Source organism: Vombatus ursinus, unplaced genomic scaffold (assembly GCF_900497805.2).
Source record: "Vombatus ursinus unplaced genomic scaffold, bare-nosed wombat genome assembly UNPS02014830.1, whole genome shotgun sequence".
NCBI classification, from domain to species: domain Eukaryota; kingdom Metazoa; phylum Chordata; class Mammalia; order Diprotodontia; family Vombatidae; genus Vombatus; species Vombatus ursinus.
This window is the reverse complement of record NW_020954608.1, coordinates 28,087,761-28,112,997: the sequence shown is the minus strand read 5'-3', so window position 1 is coordinate 28,112,997 and position 25,237 is coordinate 28,087,761. Positions and strand designations below refer to the sequence as shown.

Sequence of the window (25,237 nt, the reverse complement as noted above, 5' to 3'; positions counted from 1 at the left end):
TCTTTGTTTACTTGATGATTACAGGCTTTGCTTTTTAAAATACAGCATTTTATAATTTTGTTTTCTTTAAATATGTGTATTTGTCTTATTTTATTTTTATTTGATAAATTTTATTGCATCACTGGACATCCACTAACTTCTTAGAGCTGCAGTCATCATGCAGTTTTTGAAATATTCATGCAAATTCTTAAACTACTTATATTATTGCTAAACTTATTGTGGTTCTTGAAATGTTTTGTTTTGTTAACACATTAACTGAAATATAAGTCAAATACCTTTAAAATACATAATACGTATTTTATGTAAATTATTGTAGAGATTATGCAAATTGTCATGTAAAATACATAGACTGTATATAAGAGTAGTAAAAACCAAGTATCATACAAAGTTCCAGAGAAGCATTCGGTAGACTCCATTATTGGTGCATGTATGGACTCCATCACCTAGCTTGGCTGATGCAATCTCTCTATATGGAAGAAGGGAAGGAGGTTGCTTCCTGGAGAACTACAATGATATGTAAGGAAAATACCATGAAGAGACTATGGAGCGTTGATAGACATTCTGTTATTGGTTCTGGTTGCCTAACGACGTGTTCAGAGAAGCCTATCAAAGCACTTCCTCTTCAACACCTGGTTAGCCACTTCTTTCCTGAAGGACCCACCTCACAGGGTTGTTGTGAGACTGAAACAGGATGATATATGTAATATATCAGAGTTTTGTACACCTTAAAGTGCTTTACAAATGTCAGTCACTTAATACAAATGTTCTCCCAGTTAGAGATACAATTGCTGAAGGAATGAAAAAGCATTTATTAAGCACTGATTATGTGCTGCAAGGCATTGTGCTGAGTGCAGACAATACAAATATAAAAACCAGAAGACACTGCTCTCAGGGATCTCACCTTCTAATGGGGGAAATACCACACAGGAAGCTTCAGTTACAAGTCACATGGTTAAGTCCTTTGTGGTCCTCAGGGTGCAGTGACAAAGCAAATGTTTATGTACCTTCTTTAATGTCATTTACAAAAATAAAATCATATCTATTTCTGAAGTCAAACTACTAGATGGTACCAAAGACTTTGGGAATAAGTTGGTAGTGGATAGAAAGCTAGACTTAGAGTGAGGAAGACCCAAGTTTGAATCTCACCTCTGACATTTACTAGCTGTGTGACACTGGATAAATCACTTAAAGTCTCTGCTCTGGCTTACTCATTTATAAAATAGGTATGTAGTAATTCTTACTTCACAGGGTTATTGTGATGACTGAATGAGATAATATATGCAAAGCATTTTGAAAACCTTAAAGCACTAGAAAAAGTTAGCTGCTGCTAGTACTACTACTACTACTACCACTACTACTACTACTACTGATGAAGATGGGATCCAGACCCCAAAAAGGAAAAACCCTGAACTTTCCCACATGGCCAAATTTCTGGCTTTCTCCTCAGGCTATAATCCCATCAACTGGCCTTTCATGGTGGCTATGCCCAATCTCCCAATTATAGGTTACCCTTAACCAGCCTAGTGCTGTTACATCCCTATGGCCCCCAGCCATTTCCCACCCTTAATCCTAGCTAGGCTCCATTCTCCCTTGGCCACATGGTCCAGGTCCCAGGCATTCTTGTCTCCTCAAACTACTTGGCCACTGCTAGATCCCTCCCACAGTCTTTCTGTGTATAAGGTCCCTCTTGTCTCCATTAAGATGTTCAGATTCTTATAATCTAGCCACTGCTCAGATTCCTAAAATCTAGTCAATAGCTCACTAATGTTCAGACTCCTTAAGAGTCTACCTAATGTGATGGATGCTCTAATAAACCTTGTCTTTGGCCAAAAGAAGGGTTGGGTCAAATTCTTTCAGGCAGAACTTGTGTGTTGTGATTTTGGGGTCCCAGCACCCCTAAACTCCTAAACCTCAACACTATTACTACCATCATCACCACTAGAGTATTGTTACTATTATCAATGACCTACATGCAATAACTAGCATGATGCATATCACTGAGGAATTATATGGCTGAGAAAAGAGGTGAGCCAATCATGTGGTAAGAGTGGGGAGCTAATACATGGGCAGCCTAAGTATTAAACTGGTACCCCAGAATGCAAAAATGAAGGCCTCCAGCATATTATTGTTGTGGATTAGGGATAGATTTGCTCCACTTCTCCATGGAAGATGGATCTGAAAACCTGGACAAGAATTGCACTGGATGAGAAGGCATGTACGTAGATTGCTGTCTTTATCACTGAAGTGGTGAGTTCACCGGCACCCAATAATTTACAGATTAATTCTTGTAAAAAAAAAAAAGAATTTACAGATACACAGAAGTGTTAAAGAAATACTTTACACACCTTTTGTCTCTACTCTCTCAAACCCAGAAAATCCTTCATTAATACTGAAAGAAAATCTAAAATCTATTATCTAAACAAGTGTGCAGGCCTAATGTATTATGGCAACCTATCATGGAAAGTAGGGTCCTTAAGACATTTTCTTGTCATTGACTCTTGTGATAGTTTGGTGAAACCTATGAATACTTTCTCTGAATATATTTTTGAATTCATATGTGAGGGAAACATCAAATTTCAGCTATAGGTCAATGGAAACAAATGTGTAATTCCATTCCTATCCAAGTTTACAGACCTGCTGAAATCTATTCAAAGACCCTAACACTTAGGGGGTCCATGGACCTGAGGCTAAAACCCCTGATTCAAAGAGTATGAAGAGAAAGGAAGGATGGACATAGCCTTATTCCAATGACAAAACATGTGTTGTAATAAATATTTTCCTAAGCATATAGTACTTACACAAACACACACACACAGCCTGTCTGAGCATATACACAAATATATATTTTATTTATTTCATTTAAAGGCACATATTTCAATTCCCTAGAAAGTATGATATGGTCAAGGGACTTTGCTACAGTGGTAATTAAAACCCAATCAGAGAGGGCAGCTGAGACCAGCTATAGAAGGGTGGTCAGTGATATCCACAAAGAAAACTGGGTAAAATCTAACAATAGGCAGGCCCCTAAAGCAAAACCTCTGCATTAGAAAGTTGAAAAACTAAGAGCTCAGCTTAATCACAAGGCTATCCGGAGGGCAAATGCCTGTTGGCTCTCTGGAGTAGTCCAACCTTGTTTTTGTCCCCAGCTGATCTTTCTCTATGCCACCAACTCTCCCTGTCTAGCTGCCTGTCTCCTTTCATCCTCCCTTGGCCTCCTGTTTCTCTCTGGGTGCCTGAAACTGTCTGTTTCCCAGGGGTGAGTTAGGTGCACCTGCCTGTTCTTATTCAGTAACTATTTTTGAACGGCACCATCTTTATCATCTGCTTTGCCCTCCTGGCTGCCTCCTGGCTGCCTGCCATTGCTGCTGTCTGGGGAAACCTCTCACATAGTCTCCAGTGAGCTCAGCAGACACTTTCCCTGGAAGGTGCCAGTTGGATGGCTTAAGATCTGTTTGTCACTGCCTCCCACAGGTCCTCCAGGGGGCAGCTACTGATTTACTGAAAACCAGTCAGTCAGTCAACAAGCATTTATTAAGTGCTTACTATGTTCGAGATATTGTGCTAAGCACTGAAGATACAAAGAAAGGAAAGAAAACAATCTCTGCTCTCAAAGAAGATACATTCTAATAGTGGCAAAAACATGCAAATATCTAAGTACATGCATGATACATAAAGAGTACACCAAAGTAATCTGAAAGGAAAAGACATTAGAAGCTGGAGGGCATGGGAAAGGGCATTTCAAAGCTGAGATTTGAGATAAGTCTCGAAGAAAAACAAGGACACTGAGAGGTGGAGGCAAGGGGAAAGAGCATTTGATCAATTAATAAATATAACAATACATAAATATCTTAATAAACAATATCAATCATATCAATAATAAATCAAACAATAAAATTTCTTAAGTGCCCATTATGTGTCACGCACTGTGTGAAGCATGGGGGGCAGCCAGTGCAAAGAAACAGAACCCAGAGATGGAATATCACATTTGAGGAACATTGGCCAGTGTAGCCATATCTTAGTTAATAGGGAAGTGTAAGGCATATGGAGATTGGAAATGTAGGAAGGGGTCAGGTTATAAAGAGCTTTGGATGCTAAAAAAGAGTAGCTTATCTTTGATTCTAGATGAAACAGGAGATCACTAGAGCTCTTTGAGCAGCAAAGTGACGCTGTCAGATCCACATTTTAGAAAAATCATTTTGGTGGCATGGAGAATGGATTGGAGTGGAAAGAACCATGAGGTGGGGAGACCAGTTAGATTAAATAAGGGAATATGTGCAAAGCATTTTGCAAACCTTAAAGCCTTAAATAAAACTTTATTTTATTACTATTAATATGTTTATATATTTATTAATATATTACTACTGCTATCATTATTATTATTAATAATAATAATCAGTGGAAGTGATGAGATCACTAAACAAGATAATAAAGAGGTGAAAGAGAAGGGGGCTTAGGACAGAGCCCTCTGAAGGAAATTAGGCTTTGAAGGTATGACATGGATGATGAACTAGAAAAGGAGACTGAGAAGTAGTCAGATGGGTAAGTAGAGGATCAAAACTAGAGAGAGTGTCTCATGTATTCATCCTTGACCCCTATACACATGCACCCACAATCTAAAACATATGTGAAGCCAAAGTTTCACAAGAACAAGGAATATTAGTTTCTATCCTTAATGGGATGGATAGATAAATAAAGCATTTAATAACTACTTACTATGTGCCAATAATGTGACACTATGAAGGAAGAGGGCCAGAACTAGGATTATGTAAAACAGAGCACAATTGGGAGTTGGGAAAGGGGAATACAATAAAGCATACCTTAATAGTATTGGAATATAATAAATATTTCTGAGGAATATTAGTCATTTAGTATTCATTAAGTACCTACTATGTGCTAGGCACAGTGTTAAGTGCTGGGGAAAGAAAAACAAAAGTGAAAAAATACCTGTCCTCAAAGAGCTCACTTTCTAAGGAGGAAGACAATATGTACATGTGTAAATGTAAACAGGCCACTGTCATATCACATTATTTTATAATTATATCACTAATTGAATATTCTTAAACAAAATAGAACATTTTAAAAAGTAGGTAAAACCAGGGAAAGAATCTAAGGGAACACCACCATGGCATGGACTTGGGTACTCTGTCATGCTTAATGGAGCAAATCTACCCCAAATCTTTCATCTCTTAAGGATCCCAGTTACTCTTGTTTCCAGGCCATGAGATGGGAGAGAATGAAGGCTACAAATATTACCTTTTATGAATGCATATATTTTTTAATGCCAGAAAATCCGATTTTGTATGGCATATAGATATTTATTTAGTGATATATTAAATTGTATGTGTTATAAAGTTTCAAAGTTTCCACTGGTCAGGAGCACAAAGGTTACACAATTTTCAGATCCTTGTTTTTGACCTGTAAGAGTACGAACTTTACTATTTGCTCCTTCTTTCTGCAGTCTATGATGTCTTATGATATTTTTTTCCCTTAAAAGAGCTTCTTACCTTAAAACTAAAACTCTTTCTTTTGACCAGAATGGCAGGTACATTCGACATGTACCATAGTTATTTTGGGGGGGGGGGGGGCCAAGATTGCCACTCCAATTCTTTTATTCTTATTTTCTCAAAAAGGAAGTTAAATTGTTATTGAACTGTAGTACAAAGGCTTTTTTTGAAGAGTAAAGCTCACTTAAAAAATATGAACAATGGGAGAAAAATTAGTTGGAATGTTTTCTAATTTTTAAAAAAGAGGTACAATAGAAAAATAGCCTACACCACAGACCTTCCATTTATTTTTCAAAAGAAAGGGAAGAAAATATTTGGAAGCAATTGTGCTAGATGAATGTCAGGGAGACATACACAGAAGCAAAGGTTGGGAGTATTCATGTTCTAAAATTTTGTTCAAGCTCTTAAGATTTTTAGAACACAGAAATGAAGCATGAAGATGCTTAACTTAAGGGGAAAAAAAACAAATCGTTCACTTGGGTGCCTATGAGGAAATTTTTCAAATTTAAATTGATTTATCATATGCCAATATATTTTGAAGAAAGCCACAATCTTATTTAAAGGAACATTTATGTTGCCAAACACAGTTTCAGAGGAGAGAAGTGAAAAGACCTTTAAAAACCCAAAGTTCTCTGTATGATGTATGTTTTTATTTCTTATATTCTGTAATTGAGTTTAGATAGATTGTTTTCATTTTCCATTTATCATCAATGTTGCTTCCTGGCCTCAATATTATTTCAACATCCAAGGAAATATCTAATTTCTGAAAAAACTTTTAAGAATAAAACTTTAAATATAAGCCCACACATTTTGTTTAAACCTAATTCCAACACCCATTTCAAGTCTAAATTTAATGTACTTGGTCATGGATGTCTTTTCAGAAATAGCTAGTTTATTTTAAAAAATTGTTAATACAGCCACAACTAGTTACTGCCATGGGCATCATATTGGCACAGAAAGGAAATAAAGATCCACTGAAAAAAATCAACTATTATTGCCCAGATTGGAGCCTCTGGTTATACTAACTGTGCACAATTCTAACCATGACTTTGGATATTGGGATGCAGAGCGGGAGCAATCCAACCCTACTGGCTACAAATGATTCATGTCGACTTCTGATAGGCTGGAGAGGGCTATCTTAGAACTGTGATATCATCATTTATGGTGTTACATGTTGCTTCATGGCACTTACGTCTCATCTGTGAATGCTATTCCAAAGTATTCCTTTTCCTTCAGGTTGAAGTGAGACGCCACTAGATCGAGCAGTTCCTTGGCCAAAAGCTTGGGCTGAAGGAGAACAAAGGGGAGAAATTTAAAAAAAAATGGTGACATGAGAATAATTGTCCTAAAAATCCCCCACACCTTGCTTTATTACTATATATATTATCTTTCCCTGGGGGTCTCAAAAATCCATGTCAATATAATTTCTTGAGTCCTCAATGTAATACCCCAGTGATGTAGACTAGAATATAGAGTGATGAGTCTCAAAGGGTAAGGAAAAACTCACTGTCAGAATTAGCACCCAGATCTGGTATCTCACTCTCCCAGATACTGCTCTCTCCACATCATGTTTAGACCTCTCTAATGCAGGTTGTTAAAATGTTTATATTTTCTATGTTTTACATGATTGCACATATATAACCTATTTTCTCAGGGAGGAGAATGGGGACTGAGAAATTTTGGAACTCAACATTTTATAAAAAATGAGCATTAAAAATTGTCTTCACATGTAATTGGAAAAAATAGAATACTATTTCAAAGAGAAAAAAAAAAAGCCTTTATATTCTCTTCCTACTCCATACCATGAAGAAGATGCATTTTGATCTGGAATAGATTCAGTACTCTATCTTCCACATTTGTACATTACCCAAGTCATTCCACATGCTTGAAATGCCTGTTCTTTAAGACTCTCTACTCCGGATGCCACCACCTTTGTGAAGGATTCCCTCATTTATTCCTGTTCTCTGTCTTCAATTTTCTGATTACCATTTTTCTTTGTATACGTGTTATGTCACTCAGTAGAAAGTAAGCTCATTGAAATAAAGCCTGTCCTCATTTTTGTCTTTGTACTCCCAGAACCTAGGACAGTGCCTCATCCATAGAAGGTGCTTAGTAAATGTTTGGAAGGCTGAATTGAATGAATCTGCAAGATATCTTAATTACAATGAGGATGACGAAGTGAAGCATTCCATTAAATGACAGTGCATCAAGGCCAAGCTAGGAAGAATTTTAATTCACTCATTATCCATCCTCCTCAAGCTGCTTTATACTAAAATTCATAACCGTTTTTCTCAAATCAAAATATTCCTAATCCAACAGATTTCTGTTGGATCTGTGGGACATCTCTTAACTTCAGACAGTTACACATGTCTACAAGAATTATCAGTAGTCAAACTTGTGCTTCACGAAGCAAGAAGGTAGGTCTGTGGAGAGAGAGCCGGAGTCAGTAAGACTTGAGTTCAGATCTGGCCTCAGACACTTACAGCGGTGTAACCCTGGGCAAATCACTTTCATCTCTTTTGCCTCAGATTCCTTATCTATAAAGTGGGAATAATAAGAGCATCAAGCTCCTTGGGTCATTGTGAGGATAAAATGAGATAATATTATTGAAGTCCTTTGCAAACCTGAAAGTGCTGTATAAATACAAATTATTACTATTATATATTATATATACTATTATTTATCATTATTATTATTACTTCCACCAACAAACTCCAAATCCATGAAGAGACAGTGGGAAAGGAGATTTCTGACAGAGACACCTGTGTCTAAGGAACTTAACAGTGGGTCTTAAAAAGAACACAGATCAAAAAATGCATAGACAATATAATTACTCTGGCATGATTCCTTCCAAACATGCTCACTAGGTGTCCCCAAGCTAAGGGCTAGGTGATGCAATGGACAGAGTGCAGGCCTGGAGTCAGGAAGACTTGAGTTCAAATATGGCCCCAGACACTTACTAGCTGTGGGGCTCTGGGCAAGTCACTTATCCCTGTTTGCCTCAGTTTCCTCATCTGTAAAATGAGCTGGAGAAGGAAATGGTAAATGACTCCAGTAACTTTGCCAAGGAAACCCCAAATGGGGTCACAAAGAGTCAGAAATGACTGAAACTAGAGAACAACAACAAAGCTCAGGGTAGGGCAGGGAAGTTCTAAGAGAAGAAAAAAAAATGAGATATTATTTTCCCTTTGTTGCTATGTAAAAAATTCCAACTCTGATAGTTAATCTCGCTCTTTTAAAATTCAGGATTAGGTGAACAAATCGAATTTGGCAATGCCATTACCATAAAGAATGTAAAAATAAAGAGGCAAAGGCAGATACCTCAGCTCCATGGTTTCTGTACAGCTGCCTCACCAAGAGCTTGTGCTATTTTTGCAGAAGCAGGAGGAGATATTTTGCCTTTTGCTGTCACATCTCTAGGCAGAAGGGATAGCAGTGTCTGAGTCCCAGTGACTATCACTTTATTGAATGAAAACAACTTGATCCATTCCTTGTGGAAATGTCTTCTGGCTCTTCGACGGTAGTGCTTCCACCCTGTAATGAGTGGGTTGTATTTCCAAGAGGTGCAGCCAGTGGATGCTATGCTGACAAATCAGGATCTGCCTCTAATATCTTATACTTCCTTTCACACTCAGTTTAAGAAAGGTAATCTCTACGGTCAATAAGGGTTTGTAGTACACACAGCATCCATTGGGATGCCAGGATTTAGAGCTGGAAGGGAAGTAAAGAAACCCTCTTTCCTGATTCAATCACTTTACAAATGAGAAAACAAGAGGCTGAGAGAGGTTAAGCCATCTACTGTAAAATATTTAATATACAGAACATGACCATTAGGTTGTAATGCCATAGGATGTTAGAGGTAGAAAGGACCTTAGAGATCATCTCGTCCAATCCCATCAATTTACTGATGAAAAAATGGAAGCCTACTGAGCTGAAGTGACTTGTCCCAAGGTCATACAACTAGAGACTATCAATCAGTATAAGGCCAAGATCCCAGGTCCCTTGACTTTCAAGTCTTTCTTTTCTAAAAACAAATCAGTATTTTCCTTCAACAAAGCCCTCCTGGGAGGCTGTACATTTATTTCAGTGATGCTGCTGCTGCACAGACATTTTGGAACTGCTCATTTGGAGCATTCATAGTCCGGGTCCTCCTCTCTATACTACCTTTCTTAGTAATCACATCATTTCCTATGGGTTCAATTACCATCTCTATGCAAATGACTCCCAAATCTACATATCTAGCCCTCATCTCTCTTCTGAGCTCTAGTCCTTTATTGCTACCCAGATGTCTCAGAGTTGTGTTAAACTCAACACGCCTGAAACAAAACTCATATAGTTTCTCCTTCCACTCACTCTCTTCCTAACTTCTCTACTTCTGTCCAGGGCACCACCATTCTTCCAGTCAACCAAGGATGCAACCTAAGAGTCATCTCAGACTCTTCCCTATTCCTCGCTCCCTATATATATAATAAATTGCCAGATTTTGTCAATTCCACTTCCTTTACATCTCTGTTATCCTCTCCTTTTCACTCACATGGCCATCTCTTATCTTGACTACTATCAGAGGCTCTCAATTGGTCTTCCTGCACTCAATCTCCCCTCTCTTGTATTTACCCACAACTGCCAAAGTGATAGTTCTGAAGCAAAGGTCTGACTTTATTGCTCCCCTGCTCAAGAAGCTTCAATGGCTTCCTACTATCTTTGCCTTTGTACAGGGTGTCCCCCATGCCTGAAATATTCTCTCTTCTTGCCTCTCCCTCATGAAACCATTGGATCCTTTTACAATTCAGTTCAGATGCCACCTCCATCAAGAAGTCTTTCATAATTTGTCAAGTTCTCTCTCCCCCACCCTGATTATCTTTATTTATTTTGCATATGCCCAGTATTTATTTGTCTGTGATCACTGTCTCTAATGATACTGTTAGCTCCTTGTGGATGCAGACTGTCTACCTTTTGTATTTGTAATTTCCGGGCTGAACATAGTTGCTTATGCATAGTAGATGCTTAATAAATGTTTGATTCATTCATTCATCACATTGTTGGAGACATCCTTAGTATCTCTTTAATCCCACCATTCCTTTCCATTCCTGTTGCTACCAGCACAGGCCAGGCCATCATTCACTTTCAATTAAGTAATTACTATTGACTCCCAAATTGCGTATTTGCTTTCAGTCTTACCCACTCTAATTCTTAGTATACGATTGTCAACATGATCTTTCCAAATTTCCAAGTCCAAATTGTGTAATTCCTGTACTAAATCAAATCTGCAAAGGCTCCACACAACCTACAGAATAAAGTCCAAACTCCATTACAAAGAACCCAAGTCATCAAGAATTCATCTCTCCAGACTTATTGCACAGTATTCTTCATTCACTCACAAGATACACCAGGCAAACTGGACTCCTTGGACATTTCCTGGAAACACCCTACTTTTCTGCCTCCATTTCTCATGTTATTCCCTCCAACATTTCAAGGCCCTGCTCAGTTAGCTATCTCCCACTTGAAACCTTCTCCCATACTCTCATATAGGACAGATCTCTCCCTTCTCTGAAATTCCGAAGAGCTTTGTCTGAAGTTTTTTTTTTCTTAATGGCCATTAGCTTATCATTTGTTTACTTATCATCTTCTCTATTAAATTGTAAATTTTAGGGGAAGCAGGGCACTCATCTCATTTATCTTTGTATTCCCCAAATACCTCTCCCTTGTGTTTATATTCAAGTATCACTATTTTGTTGTAGATAATCTTCCAACTGACTCCCTTCTGATTCCGAAACAGATTTCATTTCCTCCATGACTCAATAGATCAGAGGTTCTTACCCTTTTTGGGTCACCCCTTTGGCAGTCTACTGAAGGTGATGCTTTTAAATGAATAAAATCAAATACATAGGATTGAAAAGGAAACCACTTAGACTAAAATACAGTTATTAAAATATATTTTTAAAAAGTCAATGTCCCCAAGATAAGAACTCCTGCAATGAATGTTTTTGAAAGATCTTGTGTAAAAAAACAAACAAAAAACTCATTGCCTTGCAGAAAACCTAGTAATGAACTCTTTCTGAACCTAGCTATGGTGGTGTTTGAATGACAGACAATTTATTGCTGGAATCAATACAGTGGCCTTTCCAATCTGGAAAAATCTGCCAGAGTTAGTGTCCCATTGGCATAGACTTTGAGAATCTAGGTACAAGAGTGGGACTTTAGGGGGTCTTGCACATGTAGGCACAAAATACATGTTTGTTCAATGGATGAATAAATGAATGAATGAATATATCTTCTGTGGTGACAGAAGGATGTTCTTTGAGGATGGATTAAATTTTTGGAAATATCGAAAAATTATTTAGTGACAAATATGGTTAAAAAAAGGGGGGGTGGAACAGCTAGGTGGTACAATAGATAGAATGCCTGGCATGTCAGGAGGACTTGAGTCCAAATCAGGCCTCAGACACTTACTAGCTGTGTGACTTTGGGCAAGTTACTTAACTCTGCTTGCCTCAGTGTCTTCATCTGTAAAATGAGCCCAAGAAGGAGATGGCAAATCACTCCAGTATCTTTGCCAAGAAAACCTCAAACAAGGTCACGAAGAATTGGATATGACTCAAAAGAAAAAGAAAAAAAGACTAAACAACAACAACAAATGTGGTGAAAAAGGTGGATGACCAGTATGGACAATCTAGTTTTGGTAAAAATAAATAAAAAAATAAGGGGTGGATTGGTATGGTACTACATACTTGTAGTCTACTATGGGAGGCTGAATTTAGTGAAACTCAGGAGCCCTACAGTACAGCAGGGTTAAAACCAGTTATCCACCTGATATCAACACCAATATGGTAACTGTGCCTCCCTCTCCAGATCAGGCAGTCTAAGGAAGGGCCAACTGGTCCATCCAGGCCAGAAATCAAGTACAGTAGAGCTACTGTGCTGATCAATGGTGGTTCTAGGTCCATAAATGGCTGCTGTACTTCTAACCTGGGTATGACACGGCAGCTTAGCCTGAAAAAAAAAATTTTTTTTTAAGTGTGACTTTAAGTAACAAGACACTTTTCTGGTATGAATCATAAGTTGATTCTGAAATAAAGTCCTAAAATGTCTTGGGCCAAGGCATAATCATTTGGATAAAAGCATTTCATCCCAAAGTTACAACTATTTAAAACACAGTAACACATGAAATAATAAAAGCTAACCTTCATTTCATTCCACGGGAGAAAAAAAGTACAAACAGCATGGAGAGCTCAAAGAGTCAAGAGAACTGAATTTCTAATTCTCTATATTATAGTAAAAGTCACTTAAGTGAAATTTCAGCCCTGTTGGCTTCTTGCCTTCCAAACTATTGCTCCTATTTTATATCTGCATGGCAAATAATTTTCTAATTAAGCTGTCTATACCCTTTGCTTCATAGTTTCATAGATTTAGACCTGGAAGGACCTCAAAATCATCTAGTCTGATCCCTTTATTTTACAGAATTTTATAAATGACTTGCCTAAGACCACACAGACAGTAAATGACAGGGTGGGCCTTGTACCTAAGTCCTTTGGCTCTAAACCCAGCACAATTTTTCATCTTACATGCCTCACCACTGTAAGCTTGATGAGGAGAAACCCAGATTTATAATTTCCAACTCATAGATGGAGAAAATGACAAGGGGGGTGGTGGGAGAGAGAGAGACAGACAGACACACACACACACACACAGAGATATACAGAGAGATAGAGAGAGACAAAGAGACAGAGAGATAGAGAGATAGAAAGATAGAGAAACATGCACACTTGCACACACACAGAGACAGTAAGAAACACAGAGGCAGAAAGAGACAGAGAGAAACAGAAATGAGGAGAGATTGACTCACGGTCTCTATAAACGAGTAGGACCTCGTTCTCTAAAATCCCAATTTTAGAGCCTTAGACAAGGAGTCAAGAAAGTTGCCCTTTCTAATTCTCTGCGTAATTAGAGTGAGTCGCTTAAGTTTTCAGTCCCTTCCTACCTTCCAAATTAAAATAATATACCACATGGATCACCAAGAGGCTGTGGTGATTATCGAATTACATTGTTTCTAAAGTCCTTTAAACTCGTTCAGAGAAAGTTGCAGGCTAAGCAGAAAGCATAATACTTCTATAATACTTTGAGAGGATGTTTATAGAATCCTGATGATTATAATTTGCCAATTACATTGAATTGTAAACAAGCATGCAGCTTTGCAGGGATCAGGCCAGGAGCCAGGCCAGAAATGAGATCCTGTCCTAAAGAGATAACAACCTCAGAGACAACCGTTCTTAACAGAGCACAGAACAGGGCTAGGCAGGGAATAGGGATGAAGGACCAGAGCAAGATGGGTCACTGTGTGACTTTAGGTTGGCAACTAGCCTGTTTAGGTCACTTAGCCCAATTCTACCTTAGCCTATATCCTTCTTTGCCCACTCCACATCTCTTCTCTTCTCTCAACCTTTCTCAGAGCTTTCTAGACTTGAAAATAATTTTCCTCCTGAATTTGCCAAACTCAGTCGCTTTCTTTTAAACCCTCCCCTTAAAAATAGCTCTTTTATGACACTTACTAGCTGTGTGACCCTGGGCAAGCCCCTTAACCTGATTGCCTCACCAAAAAAAAAAAAGGCAAAAAAACCAAAAAAGAAAATCTCTTTTTAAGGAAGCTCGTTCGTTTGTGGTCCCAACATGGAGAGGTTCAATGAGTCTAACAAAGAGGGCCTGCATAATGCAAAGAGAAAGGCCTGAGGAACTTCTCAGCCCAGAACCTGGCTGGCAAAGATGTGCAGGGAAGAAACCGAAAGCAGCAACAACAGCTTTTTGGCACTAACTCATACCTCTAACCTCTAATGCATCAAATGGAGAAGTGGGCTTCTCCATCTGACATTCAGATTGAGAACTACAAGCAACCTTAGAGATCATATAGTCTAGACCCCTCATTTTGAAGGGAATGAAGGCCCAGGAGGTGAAGTGACTTACCCCAGGTCTCTTAGGTAGTATACAGTAGAGCTGAAGTTTTAATGGAGATCCAATAGTCCAAATCTTGTCCTTAGGCAAGGGACCAAGTGACCCTGGGCAAGTCATTTAATTTCTCTCAGCCTTAGTTTCCTCTTTTGTAAAATGGTGTTAATAATAGAACCTACTTCACACAGTTGTTGTGAGGATCAAATGAGATAGCATATTTATGTACAGCACTTTGCAAACTTTTTTTTTTTGACTAGGCAATGGGGTAAGTGACTTGCCCAGGGTCACACAACTAATAAGTGTCAAGTGTCTGCTCTGGGCCCTGATTTGAACTCAGGTCCTCCTGATTCCAGGGCTGGTGCTCTATCCACTACACCACCTAGCTGCCCCCAGCACTTTGAAAACTTTAAAGTGCTACATAGTTACTATTTTTATCATTACTATTATACACATACACAGACTGTGCTTGGTTAGGCTGGTCTCTTTATTACTTCTGAAAATACTATGCTTAGTTCCCCCTTTATCCCTTTGTTTATTACTCCTTTTTTATCAAAGTCCAATTTTACTTCCATATCTTCCCTAAAGCTTTCCTTGATCACTCCGGTCCACAAAGATCTCTCCATCTGAATAGTACAGATGAAAAAAATTATATACTGGATTTGAAGTAGGAGGTCCTAGGTCATAGTCTAGCTCTGTTATCTAGATGACTTTGGGTAAGTCACTTCCTCTCTGGGCCCTACCTACAAAATTAGGGTGTTGGACCAGAAAACCTCTAAAGTTCCTTGGGGCTATGACAATATGGCCTATAATACTTAAGGCAAGAGAAACTGTAGTAGATGAATGAAATGGCATATTCCTGTGCTTCAAGAAATGATGAATAGAGAGAATCATGGAAAGACATATATTAATGTTGCAAAGTGACGTACTGTCTGAGTCATTTGTATTTAGTGACCCAATGCTCTACATTCTGGGTTTAGTGCAGACTGAGTATAATCCTGAGGGTTTAAAAAAAAATCACTATGGCTTGTTTTGCTGGTTTCTCAAAGAAATCTTACCAGTATAGCATACTATGTCTAGGTCTTTACAAATATTTATAGCAGGGCACTTAGCTACTGGGCAAACATCTAGGTCACAATGTACACTTCAGGTACAGGACAATCTTTACTGCAGCCCACAGAAAGAATTCACACAACATGACAAAGTCACAGTGGCCCACAAATAGTCATGGCAATTCTCTTTTTCCCCTTTCTTGTAAATTCTACCTTCCTCCAGGGACCTATACAGTCCAGACTCACAGCCCCACCATGGTGGTTTGGACTCCCTGGGAAAAGAATGAACTTGGCCTTGTTAACCAAAAATCGTCTACCCCCAACATTCAGGTACATCCTACCTTCTCACTAATCTAAACAGTCTTTGGGTCATATGTAACTACCCTGTTTGCTTTCTCCTTAAAGGACAACTCATTTGTCATGGATACTTGCCTTAACTCTCCAATTAGATTGTACTTTCCTCTGGTTTTTCCTATTTATCCAGTATTTAGCTTGTTTGTACTTGTTTGTTTGCATGTTTTCTGCATTTGGTTGTGAATTGCTCGAGGGCAGGGACAATCTTTTCCCTTTCTTTATGTCCCCAGTGCTTAGCACAGTGCTACGCACATAGTAGGTGTTTAATAAATGCTTACTGATTGACTGAAGGATAGTTTCTTATACTTTTTTGTTCTTCCATAATGCCCATAACAGTGCCTGGTATCTATAAAGAATCACAGAGTCTGAGAGTTGGAAGGGACATCAGTGCTCGTCATACCAGAAAAGAAGCCTCACTATAACATACTCAACAAGTGGTTGTTCAGGGGAACTTGTTTGTCCTTCATTCTTGAAGAGGAGCATGAGGTCAGGAAGACCATGCTGTGATTTGCGAGTGAATTGGATTTAAGTGAGGGAGGGCTCCTCCAGAGCCATCTGGGTCCAATGGCCAGATATAGATCAGGACAACTGGAGATGGCCCCTCACTCAATAAATTCTTTTTTACTGGAAGAGAACTGCATTGAAGAGACTTTCAGGGGACCCTACAAGGAAGGGAACCGACTGCCTCTAGAGGCGCCACATTCCACTTTTGGACAGCTCTGATGGCTGGTTGTGTATTTTATTTATCTGTTTTTGCTTTCACATTCTTCCTAAATGTGCTTCTTCACAACTTTTACCCACTGTTCCTATTCCTGTCCTCTGGGGCCACAGAGAACAAATCTAATCTCTCCTCCAAACACTTGAAGCTTTTGTCTCTTTCTTGACCCAAACTAAATATTCCCAGTTTTTTCTCCAAACTAAATATTCCCAGTTTCTTCAACCAACTGTCATATGATATGGACTCAAAGCCCTTCATTGTCCAGGTTGCCCTCCTCCAGACACTTTTCAGCTTATCCAAGTCCTTCTTAAACTGTGGTGCTAGGACTAAATACAACACCCCAGTTTAGGTCTCCCTAGACAGGGCACACAGTAGGACTATCACCTCCTTATTCTAAGTTATATCTTCCTCATAAAGAGAACTCAATAAATATCTGTGATTGAAAGAATAAAGGAAATTAGTTTGTATTTCAAAGCCCTTTATTTGTAATTTGTTTTGTTTATCAAGCTCATTTTCTCTCCAGTAAAGCAATTTAAGCCATAGCTAGAGGGGGTGAAGAATCCCTTTGCTGGGAGCACAAGCACAGTGAGAATTAGAACTACAGGTCCCTGACTCCCAAGCTTGTCCTCGTGCCCTTCGGCCTTTCTCACAGTTTCTAAACCAAGGACATTCCAACTCCTGAATTCATTAAAAAATCAAACCACTTCCATCTGGGCTTGGAAACGAATTACAGCTGTGCTCCACTAACAATTCACTAAATCCTTATCAAGAATATATATATATATACATATATATATTCTTGTATATATTATATATATTGTATATATTATATATACACACAAACACACATGTACACACATTTTATATATATATATATATACACACACACACATACGCATACACTTACACACATACTTTCTGTGGATACACACACACACACACATCTACTTATTTCTCATTTCACCAGGAAACAGCCACACTAACACAAAGAATGATGACAAAACATTGTCTGTGCAGCTATTCCCAGAACTTGAGGCTTCTGGGCTACGCCCTTCCCAGCACCTGGCACATCCCTGCTCAATCTCTGGACTGGGTAGGTGACTCCCTGCCCTCTAGAAACAGCCATAGACAGGGTGCTTTTGACTATCCCCAGAGGTGACAGAAGCACCAATCCAGCACTGGGTGTTAACATGGATTCTGGTGTGGGGCAACTCTTTGCTCCCAAAAAGGTTTTCCTGTGATGAATGGAAGTGAAAGGAGGAGATACAAATTGTTTTGAATAAGTGATATCTGAGCTCACTTTTCCTTTGAAGCCAATATGGACTATTGTGATTCCTGAGAGCAGCTGGGAGTCTGGCCTGTTACCCACCATCACCCTAGGGGCTTCTGTAATAAGCAGAGCAAATGCTCATTGGCTGCTCATTATTTCTGGGGAGGGGAATCATATGATTAAGTGAAAGGCATGAGGTCATGCTATATGACCAAAGTGGGCCTCAGCCCTTTCCCCTTTTCCTTTGTACTCTCTCTACTCTCCCTAATTGGTTGAGACCAGATTTCTTCCTGCCTCCCCCACTTTTTTTTTTTTTTGGCTATACTGTAGAAAAAATAGCAAAGAGCTGGGTTTCTAGAACTCTTAATACACTAATAACTAAAGCAATCATCAGGCCACACTAGGAATTTGCACTTGCTTTTATTTCAGGGAGATATAAGCAAAAAACAATGAGCCCTCCTTGGCCACCCAGCATCCTCGATGTGGGTATGTGGTACTGAAATTAAGGTCTCTGCAGCTTCCACATGGCAACTCAGCCTGTCCTTTTTTATACAGAGGAAAGGACCAAGAAGAAATGATATAACCACATTGTCAGAAATATACTTAACAAGGGGCAATGAGGGCAGTGCATTTCTCACAGTGTGGTTAGAGCTCTCTGGGGACTCGTCTAACCAAGGATGCACCTGAATCCATCAGTGGTTACAAGCCTTATCCTTTATCCCTAGTTAAAAGGATTGAAAACAAATAAAATTAATGGTGAGACTGACTGCCATTTTTGGAGATTAAACAAACAAACAAACAAAAAACAAGTACCTCAGGGCCCAACAGGCTGAAATGAATTTTCTGGCCCAAGGGGCCAGGAGTGGTTAGAGGCTGCCTTTTATTATAACTCCAATACAATTTATTTGAAATCTGAAAATCATCTATTTCTAGAAACTCCAAAAAAAAGAGTGAGGTGGAATTAGTAACAATTATTACACTATTTCAAGCAGGAGAGGTGGAATCTAGACTAGAGAGAACAGCTTTATAAGACTTGGGGAAGGTGGTGGTGCCTTCTGAACTCCGTTCAGAGGATCATTGAAAAATAGGAATTAGATCTGAGGAAAGAGGCTTAGAATATTCAATTCAATCCCCTTAATTTTAATTTGAGAGAACTGAAGTCCAGAATAAGAACAGCAAAGTGTGACATGCCCAAAATCATACAAGTGGTAAGACAATAAAGAAAGGGCAGCTAGGTGGTGCAGTGGATAGAGGGCTGGGCCTGGAGTCAGGAAGATTCATCTTCCTGAGTTCAAATCTGGTCTCAGACACTTACTAGCTATGTGACCCTGGACAAGTCACTGAACCCTGTTTGCCTCAGTTTCCTCATCTGTAAAATGAGCTGCAGAAGGAAATGGTAAACCACTCCAGTATCTTCGCCAAGAAAACCCCAAATGAGGTCAAGAAGAGTCAGACACAACTGAAAAATGACTGAACAAAGTAAGACAGTAAGTTTTTACTACATAAATTTTTGTTGTTGGACAGTTGTTTCAATAACTGAGGGAAAATAGCTTGATTTCAAACTAAACTCTGTGTGTGTGTATACATACACACACACACACACACACCTCTAGGTATGTATGATAGACACAAACTACTAGTACTTTGGAAGAAATTTCATACTTGGGATGAGAAATTCTGCGTCATTACTTCTGACCCAAATTTGGGTTTCCTTTACCTTCTTCCCACATATAACTGAAGGCAAGTGCTTCTTTACTCAAAGTAAAGTAAATAGCCATTTCTCTTGAACCACGGATGCCCACCATCCAAATACTATGTCTGTCTCCAAGCCTAGCTTTGCCACTGAAGTATGACAAAGTAGAAAGATGAGATTTAGACTGGTTTCCATTTTGAATGTTTCTCTTTTTCCCTTCCCCCCAACTCCTTTCTAAACTCTCACTTCCCTTGATTTACTAAGGTACAATCTAGACTCAGCTTTTAGGAAACCAGGAGGGTGACATTCATCTGAATAATGCCCACTGGGAAAGCTTTGACAGACACATATAATGATTACTCCTCCAAGAAATGCAAACTGCTTTTGTCATCCAGAGAGAAAAAAAGCCTGCTTTACCCTTTATCCACACTGGGGAATAGAAAAGGGTAGGCAGATGTTCATTAGGGACTGGCTTCTGATTAACATAGTAACCCAGACGCATATCAGTCTGCTCAGGCTAATGTTATATGGGCTGCCAGTCCAGGGTAACTCTGTCTGTGGGGACTTTTCATTAATGATAAATCTCTACACCTTGGTGAGGGAAAACAGTAAAAAACACGTACTACTAGGTTTCACAGTGCTGGCTTTATAAATACATATTTTTGTATATTCTTAGCATAGTGCCTGGCATAGAGTAAGCACTTAATATTTTTTTTTCTTTTAAATGGGGACATGCTATGGTTCTAGGAATCTGAGGCTTGCTTTTTAACCCCCCACCCCAACCCTGGCACTCTCTGCTAGTGGAAAGGTAACCACTTTAATTGCTATTCACAGTAAGAAAGCCTGGGTGGCCTACTCTGTTAAGATCAGACTTTTTCTTATACTGAGTTTGGAAGGAAATTACTCTTTAAGAAAAAAAACTACCTACTCAAGCACTGGGAAGTGAATTAACTTCACCAGGAGGCCATGGCACATTGAACACAGAATGGCATCTCATCCTTTTGTCCTGGTCTTAATATTAAATAATATATTAATGATATCTCATCCTATTATCCTGGTCTTAATTAGTATTAATATTAAATATATTAATGGTATCTCATCCTATTGTCCTGCTCTTAATTACTATTTTTATTATAATATTTTCCAAAGTGAAGCATTAGACTTGGAGTCACAAGATCTGAATGATTTGGGGCAAGTCACTATACTTCTCTGGCTCTCAGTTTCCTCATCTGTAAAATGAGGTGATTGGACTAGATGAATTGCTCTGAAATTCTGTGATTTTATGGTTAATATTAATAAGTTGCTACCTGATGCCTGTGGAAATGAAGTAGGTGGCATATAATGTTCAGTAAGTCATATGATGCTCCCAGAACACAAAGAATAGTGATTTTTAAGGGGCAGTGGTGTTTACAGACAATGTGACATACATTGTTCAACAGACTTGGAAAAGATTACAATTTTTTTTTTTTAGACAATTGGGGTTAAGTGACTTGCCCAGGGTCACACAGCTAGTAAGTGTGAAGTGTTTGGTCTGAGGCCGGATTACAACTCAGGTCCTCTTGACTCCAGGGCCGGTGCTCTATCCACTGTGCCACCTAGCTGCCCCTCTAAAGACTCCAATCTTTAGCTACATGAGATGCATTATTAGAAGTGGCTATCAAGTGGCATGTCCATCAATAAATAAAGAATGAGTGAGGCTTAGGGAAGGTTTAAGCCTAGATCTTCTTATCTAATGGTCTGTGATTTGATTAGGCCTCAAGTTATGTATAGGGAGTATCTATGTAGCACCTCTGCATGGTGGGTGCTCAATGAATATTAAAGCACCATCACGTGGAAGAGAAAAATGTTCACTTCTACTATCTAGCTTTGGTGGGGGATAGGGAAGAGGAAGTCTACTGCGTAAAAAAAAAATATTGGTGATGTAATTTTACTTGAAAGGTGAAATATCCAAGAAAAACACAAACAACAGCTGCTTAAAAGGGTAATTGAATGGAACAGGTACAATTCATTCATTGAGGTTAGCCTGGTTTCACTTGGCCACAGAGCATAGAACTATGATCAACTAGGTGGAAGATAGGAGAGACAGATTTAGGCTTCAGGTAAGGAAAACCTAGTAGAATTATTTAAAAGTGCACTGGACTGCCTTAAAAGGCAGTAGGATTTTGTTTCCTAGAGCTCTTTGGGTAGAAGCAGGATGACCACTATTTGGGAACTCTGTAGAGAACAATTCCGAAGTGCCTTTCAAATTTGAGAGTCTGTGGTCCTGCAACCTTTCCAGAGTTAATAAGTTTTTTCAAACCCCTTGGATATGCTCAGTAGTATTTACCTCCACGAACCACAATAATTCCCCCTCAATGCTCCTTTCCCTAATCTTGGTTCTTAGTAGTTTTTTTTGTAAGGCGATTGGGGTTAAATGACTTGCCTAGAGTCACACAGCTAGTGAGTGTTATGTATCTGAGGCCAGATTTGAACTTAGGTCCTCCTGACTCCAGGGCCGGGTGCTCTATCCACCTGAATTGATCTAATAGGACACAAGGAGAAGAAAACTCTTTGCTCAGCTCAATGATCTGCCCAGAAATGAAACTCATTTCCCATTTTTCTTTTTAAAAATCTACATTTTAATTTTGAGATTCTCTGAGTCCTCTCCCTCAACTATTACCTATGTATGGATCTTGCAAAGCACTGCTAGCAGGTAAGGTACATGCTAGAGAAATGAAATCTACTATGCTGATGATGTCATTTTCAATAGAATTAAAACGGCACTCTCACTGGGGCCAGAGCTTAATGAAAAACTGTACAGATCCTGAGTTTCCTAGGAGGCTAAAAAGGGAAGACCAATTTTTGGCAGAAAAAAATTGTTTCTGAACGGCAGTTTTCATTAAGGTCAGGCAAAAGGGAAAAAAAAGGCGTTGTAGAGAGAACCTCCTCTTATACTACACTAATGAGATGAATGAAAACAGATGGTGTTACAGTACAGTTGCCTAGTCTAAAGAAAAGAATTGTAGGCACATGCATACACATTTAAAAAATTATTTATACCTTGCCTATTTCCAAAAGGATTTGAGGCAGCTTAGAAAATTAAAAATAATGTACAATAGGACAATTAAGGACAAAAACAGAAGAGCACAGGGACTAAGTAGATGGTACCAAGCACTTGAGATGAGCTAATTACTACTGTTGGGCACAGAATTTGTCTTAAGTTTCCAGGCACCTAAAGGAAAAAAGGAAACACTTTGGATTGCATAGCATTGTCTGAGAAAAGAAAGCATACCCAATTGTTCTGCAGAGACAAACTCTTTTCTTAAACTAAGCTCAAGGAGGAATTTATCACGTGGTTCCTTTTATAGGGAACATCAGGTAATACAAAGGAGAATCAGATTCCCAATTCTCAAACTCTGGTTTTACACACATGCTTCAAAAATGACCAAATATTTTATCTATGCTACGTAAACACATACTTATATGTACGTGACATTCTACCTCTTCCTGCTCCAGAGGCAGATTTAAATCTCAATATAGAGGGGCTATGGAAGAGGCATCCTGTTAGATATTTACATGTGTTTGGCCAGAATTTTTAAATCTGTGAATTACTGGGACTTAAAATGTTAGGTAACTTAGCACAAAGATTTTGTTTTTATTTCTGAACCCAAACCATGTGAGAAAAGAAAAATGATGCTGGTCCCCTTCCAGGCAACTTTAAATCAACCTCCTGCAGAGTGAAAAAATGAAAAGAAGGAATGCATAAGAAATCCTATGAAAATACATAACCACACCAACTGAGATAAACCTACTAGGATCAAAATATGCTGGCTGGTTTAAGGTTGTCACAGTTTGACAAGAGGAAGAGGGATGATCACTGTGTCTTAACTTTTTTAGTTTGGGCACATGGAAATTTATAAATTTGCAGAGGTGACTCACATGCCTACTGATGAAAAGGGTTCCTACAGTGAATTCAGCATACCATTAAGGAGTCTACAGTCTAAGAGCTACTTTCCCAGAAGCCCTGTAGGGTGGGGCTCCAGTCCTGCCTTTCTCATGGACTAGCCCTAGATTGGTTCTTACCTGCCCCAGAACCTACTATTAACTAGGGAAGAAGCAGCTACTCCACCTAGCCTTACTAAAGCATCTAAGGAAAACAAATGCTCAGACTTCTGTAATCAGTGAGTGCTCAGATACCAGGCATCTAGATGCCAAAAACCCATCTAGGAGTAGGGCCTCATGCACTAGACCCAAGCCAGGAGACAAGTGCATCTTTCACATGTGGGGTAGCTGTTACTTTATATCATAACGTGTAACTATAACTTTCCATACTAACTCCCTTTATAACTGCTTTGTACTGGCTGACTGATAGGGTGATCCATGGGACCAGCTTCTTCTACTGTTGGCACTGGGTCTCTCCCCACAGAAGGCACGTTATTCACAATCCATTCTGCTCTCATTGCGAGAGATTTAAACTTGTTATTGAACTGCTGCTCAACAGCGGGTTTTTATTTTTATAAACTTTTATTTTATTTTAATTAACAAGTATTAATCGTCCCTCCTCCATTGGGGGAAAAAACAAAATTAAACCTTGGTAATAAATATGTCTTTATGATGTTGTTATCACCGTATAAATTACTCTCCTGGTTCTGTGACCTTCACTCTGCATCGATTCATACAAGTCTTCTCAGGTCACTCTGAAACGGTCCTGATACCATTTTTTATAGCACAATAAAATTCCATTACATTCCTATGTCACATTTTACTCTATCATTCCTTAATTGATGGACTTCCTCTTGGTTTCCAGTTCTTCCTCACTACAAAAAGAATTGCTGTAAATATTTTTGTGCATATGAGTCCTTTTGCTCTTTCTTTGATCACTAGGAGGTACAGACCTAGTAGGAGCAACTCAATTTAATAACTTTTTAGATACAGTTCCTAATTGATTTCTAAGGTGGCTGGACCAATTTGTAGCTCAAACAACAGTGCATTAATGTACCTGTTTTTCCAAAACCCTTCCAATTTGTTATTTTCCTTCTTTGTCAACTTTGCTAATCTAATCTACTGAGTACATGGTAAAACTTCAGAGTTCCTTTATTTTGCATTTTGCTAATAATGTGTGATGTGGAGTATTTTTTCATATGACTGTTGATAGCTTGGATTTCTTCCTTTGAAAATTGCTTGTTCATAGCCTTTGACTATTTATCTATTGGGTAATATCTCTTAGTCTTATAAATTTGAACCATTTCTTCAAAGCTTGGAGGTCTTTATAAAAGAAACTTGTTGTAAATTTTTCTTCTCAGTTATCCTTTTCCCTTTCAGTCTTGACTGTACTGGTTTGGTTTGCGCAAAAACTTTTAAATTTTATGTATTCAAAATTGTCCATTTTATTTTCTGTGATATTCTCTGTCCCTTATTTGGTCATGAACTCTTCCTCTATCCATAGATCTTAGAGGTAATTTTTTTTCTTTGCTCCTCCAATTTATTTATGATATGACCTTTTATATCAAAGATTTACAGCTTATCTTGGTATATGCTATGAGGTACTGAGCTAAGCCTAATGTCTGCGTTACCCAATGGCTGGGGCCTTTGGATTCATTGAGCACTAAAATACTAGGTTTGGTTGATTCTGGATATGTTGTGTACCTAATCTCTTCCATTGAGTGACCCCTATTTCTCAACCAGCATCAAATCATTTTGATCACTACTGATTTGTATTATAACTTGAGA

General features: G+C 38.7%; 1 protein-coding gene across 3 annotated transcripts in view; it reads right to left on the bottom strand.

Moving 5' to 3' along the window:
* Positions 1-25,237, bottom strand: part of FRMD4A (FERM domain containing 4A) — a 352,592-nt gene that overhangs the window by 191,816 nt on the left and 135,539 nt on the right. For all 3 annotated transcript variants that reach the window (XM_027838551.1, XM_027838548.1, XM_027838550.1), the window contains exon 3: positions 6,697-6,791. In XM_027838551.1, the coding sequence (XP_027694352.1) occupies positions 6,697-6,791 (95 nt within the window). The remainder of the gene's footprint in view (positions 1-6,696; positions 6,792-25,237) is intronic.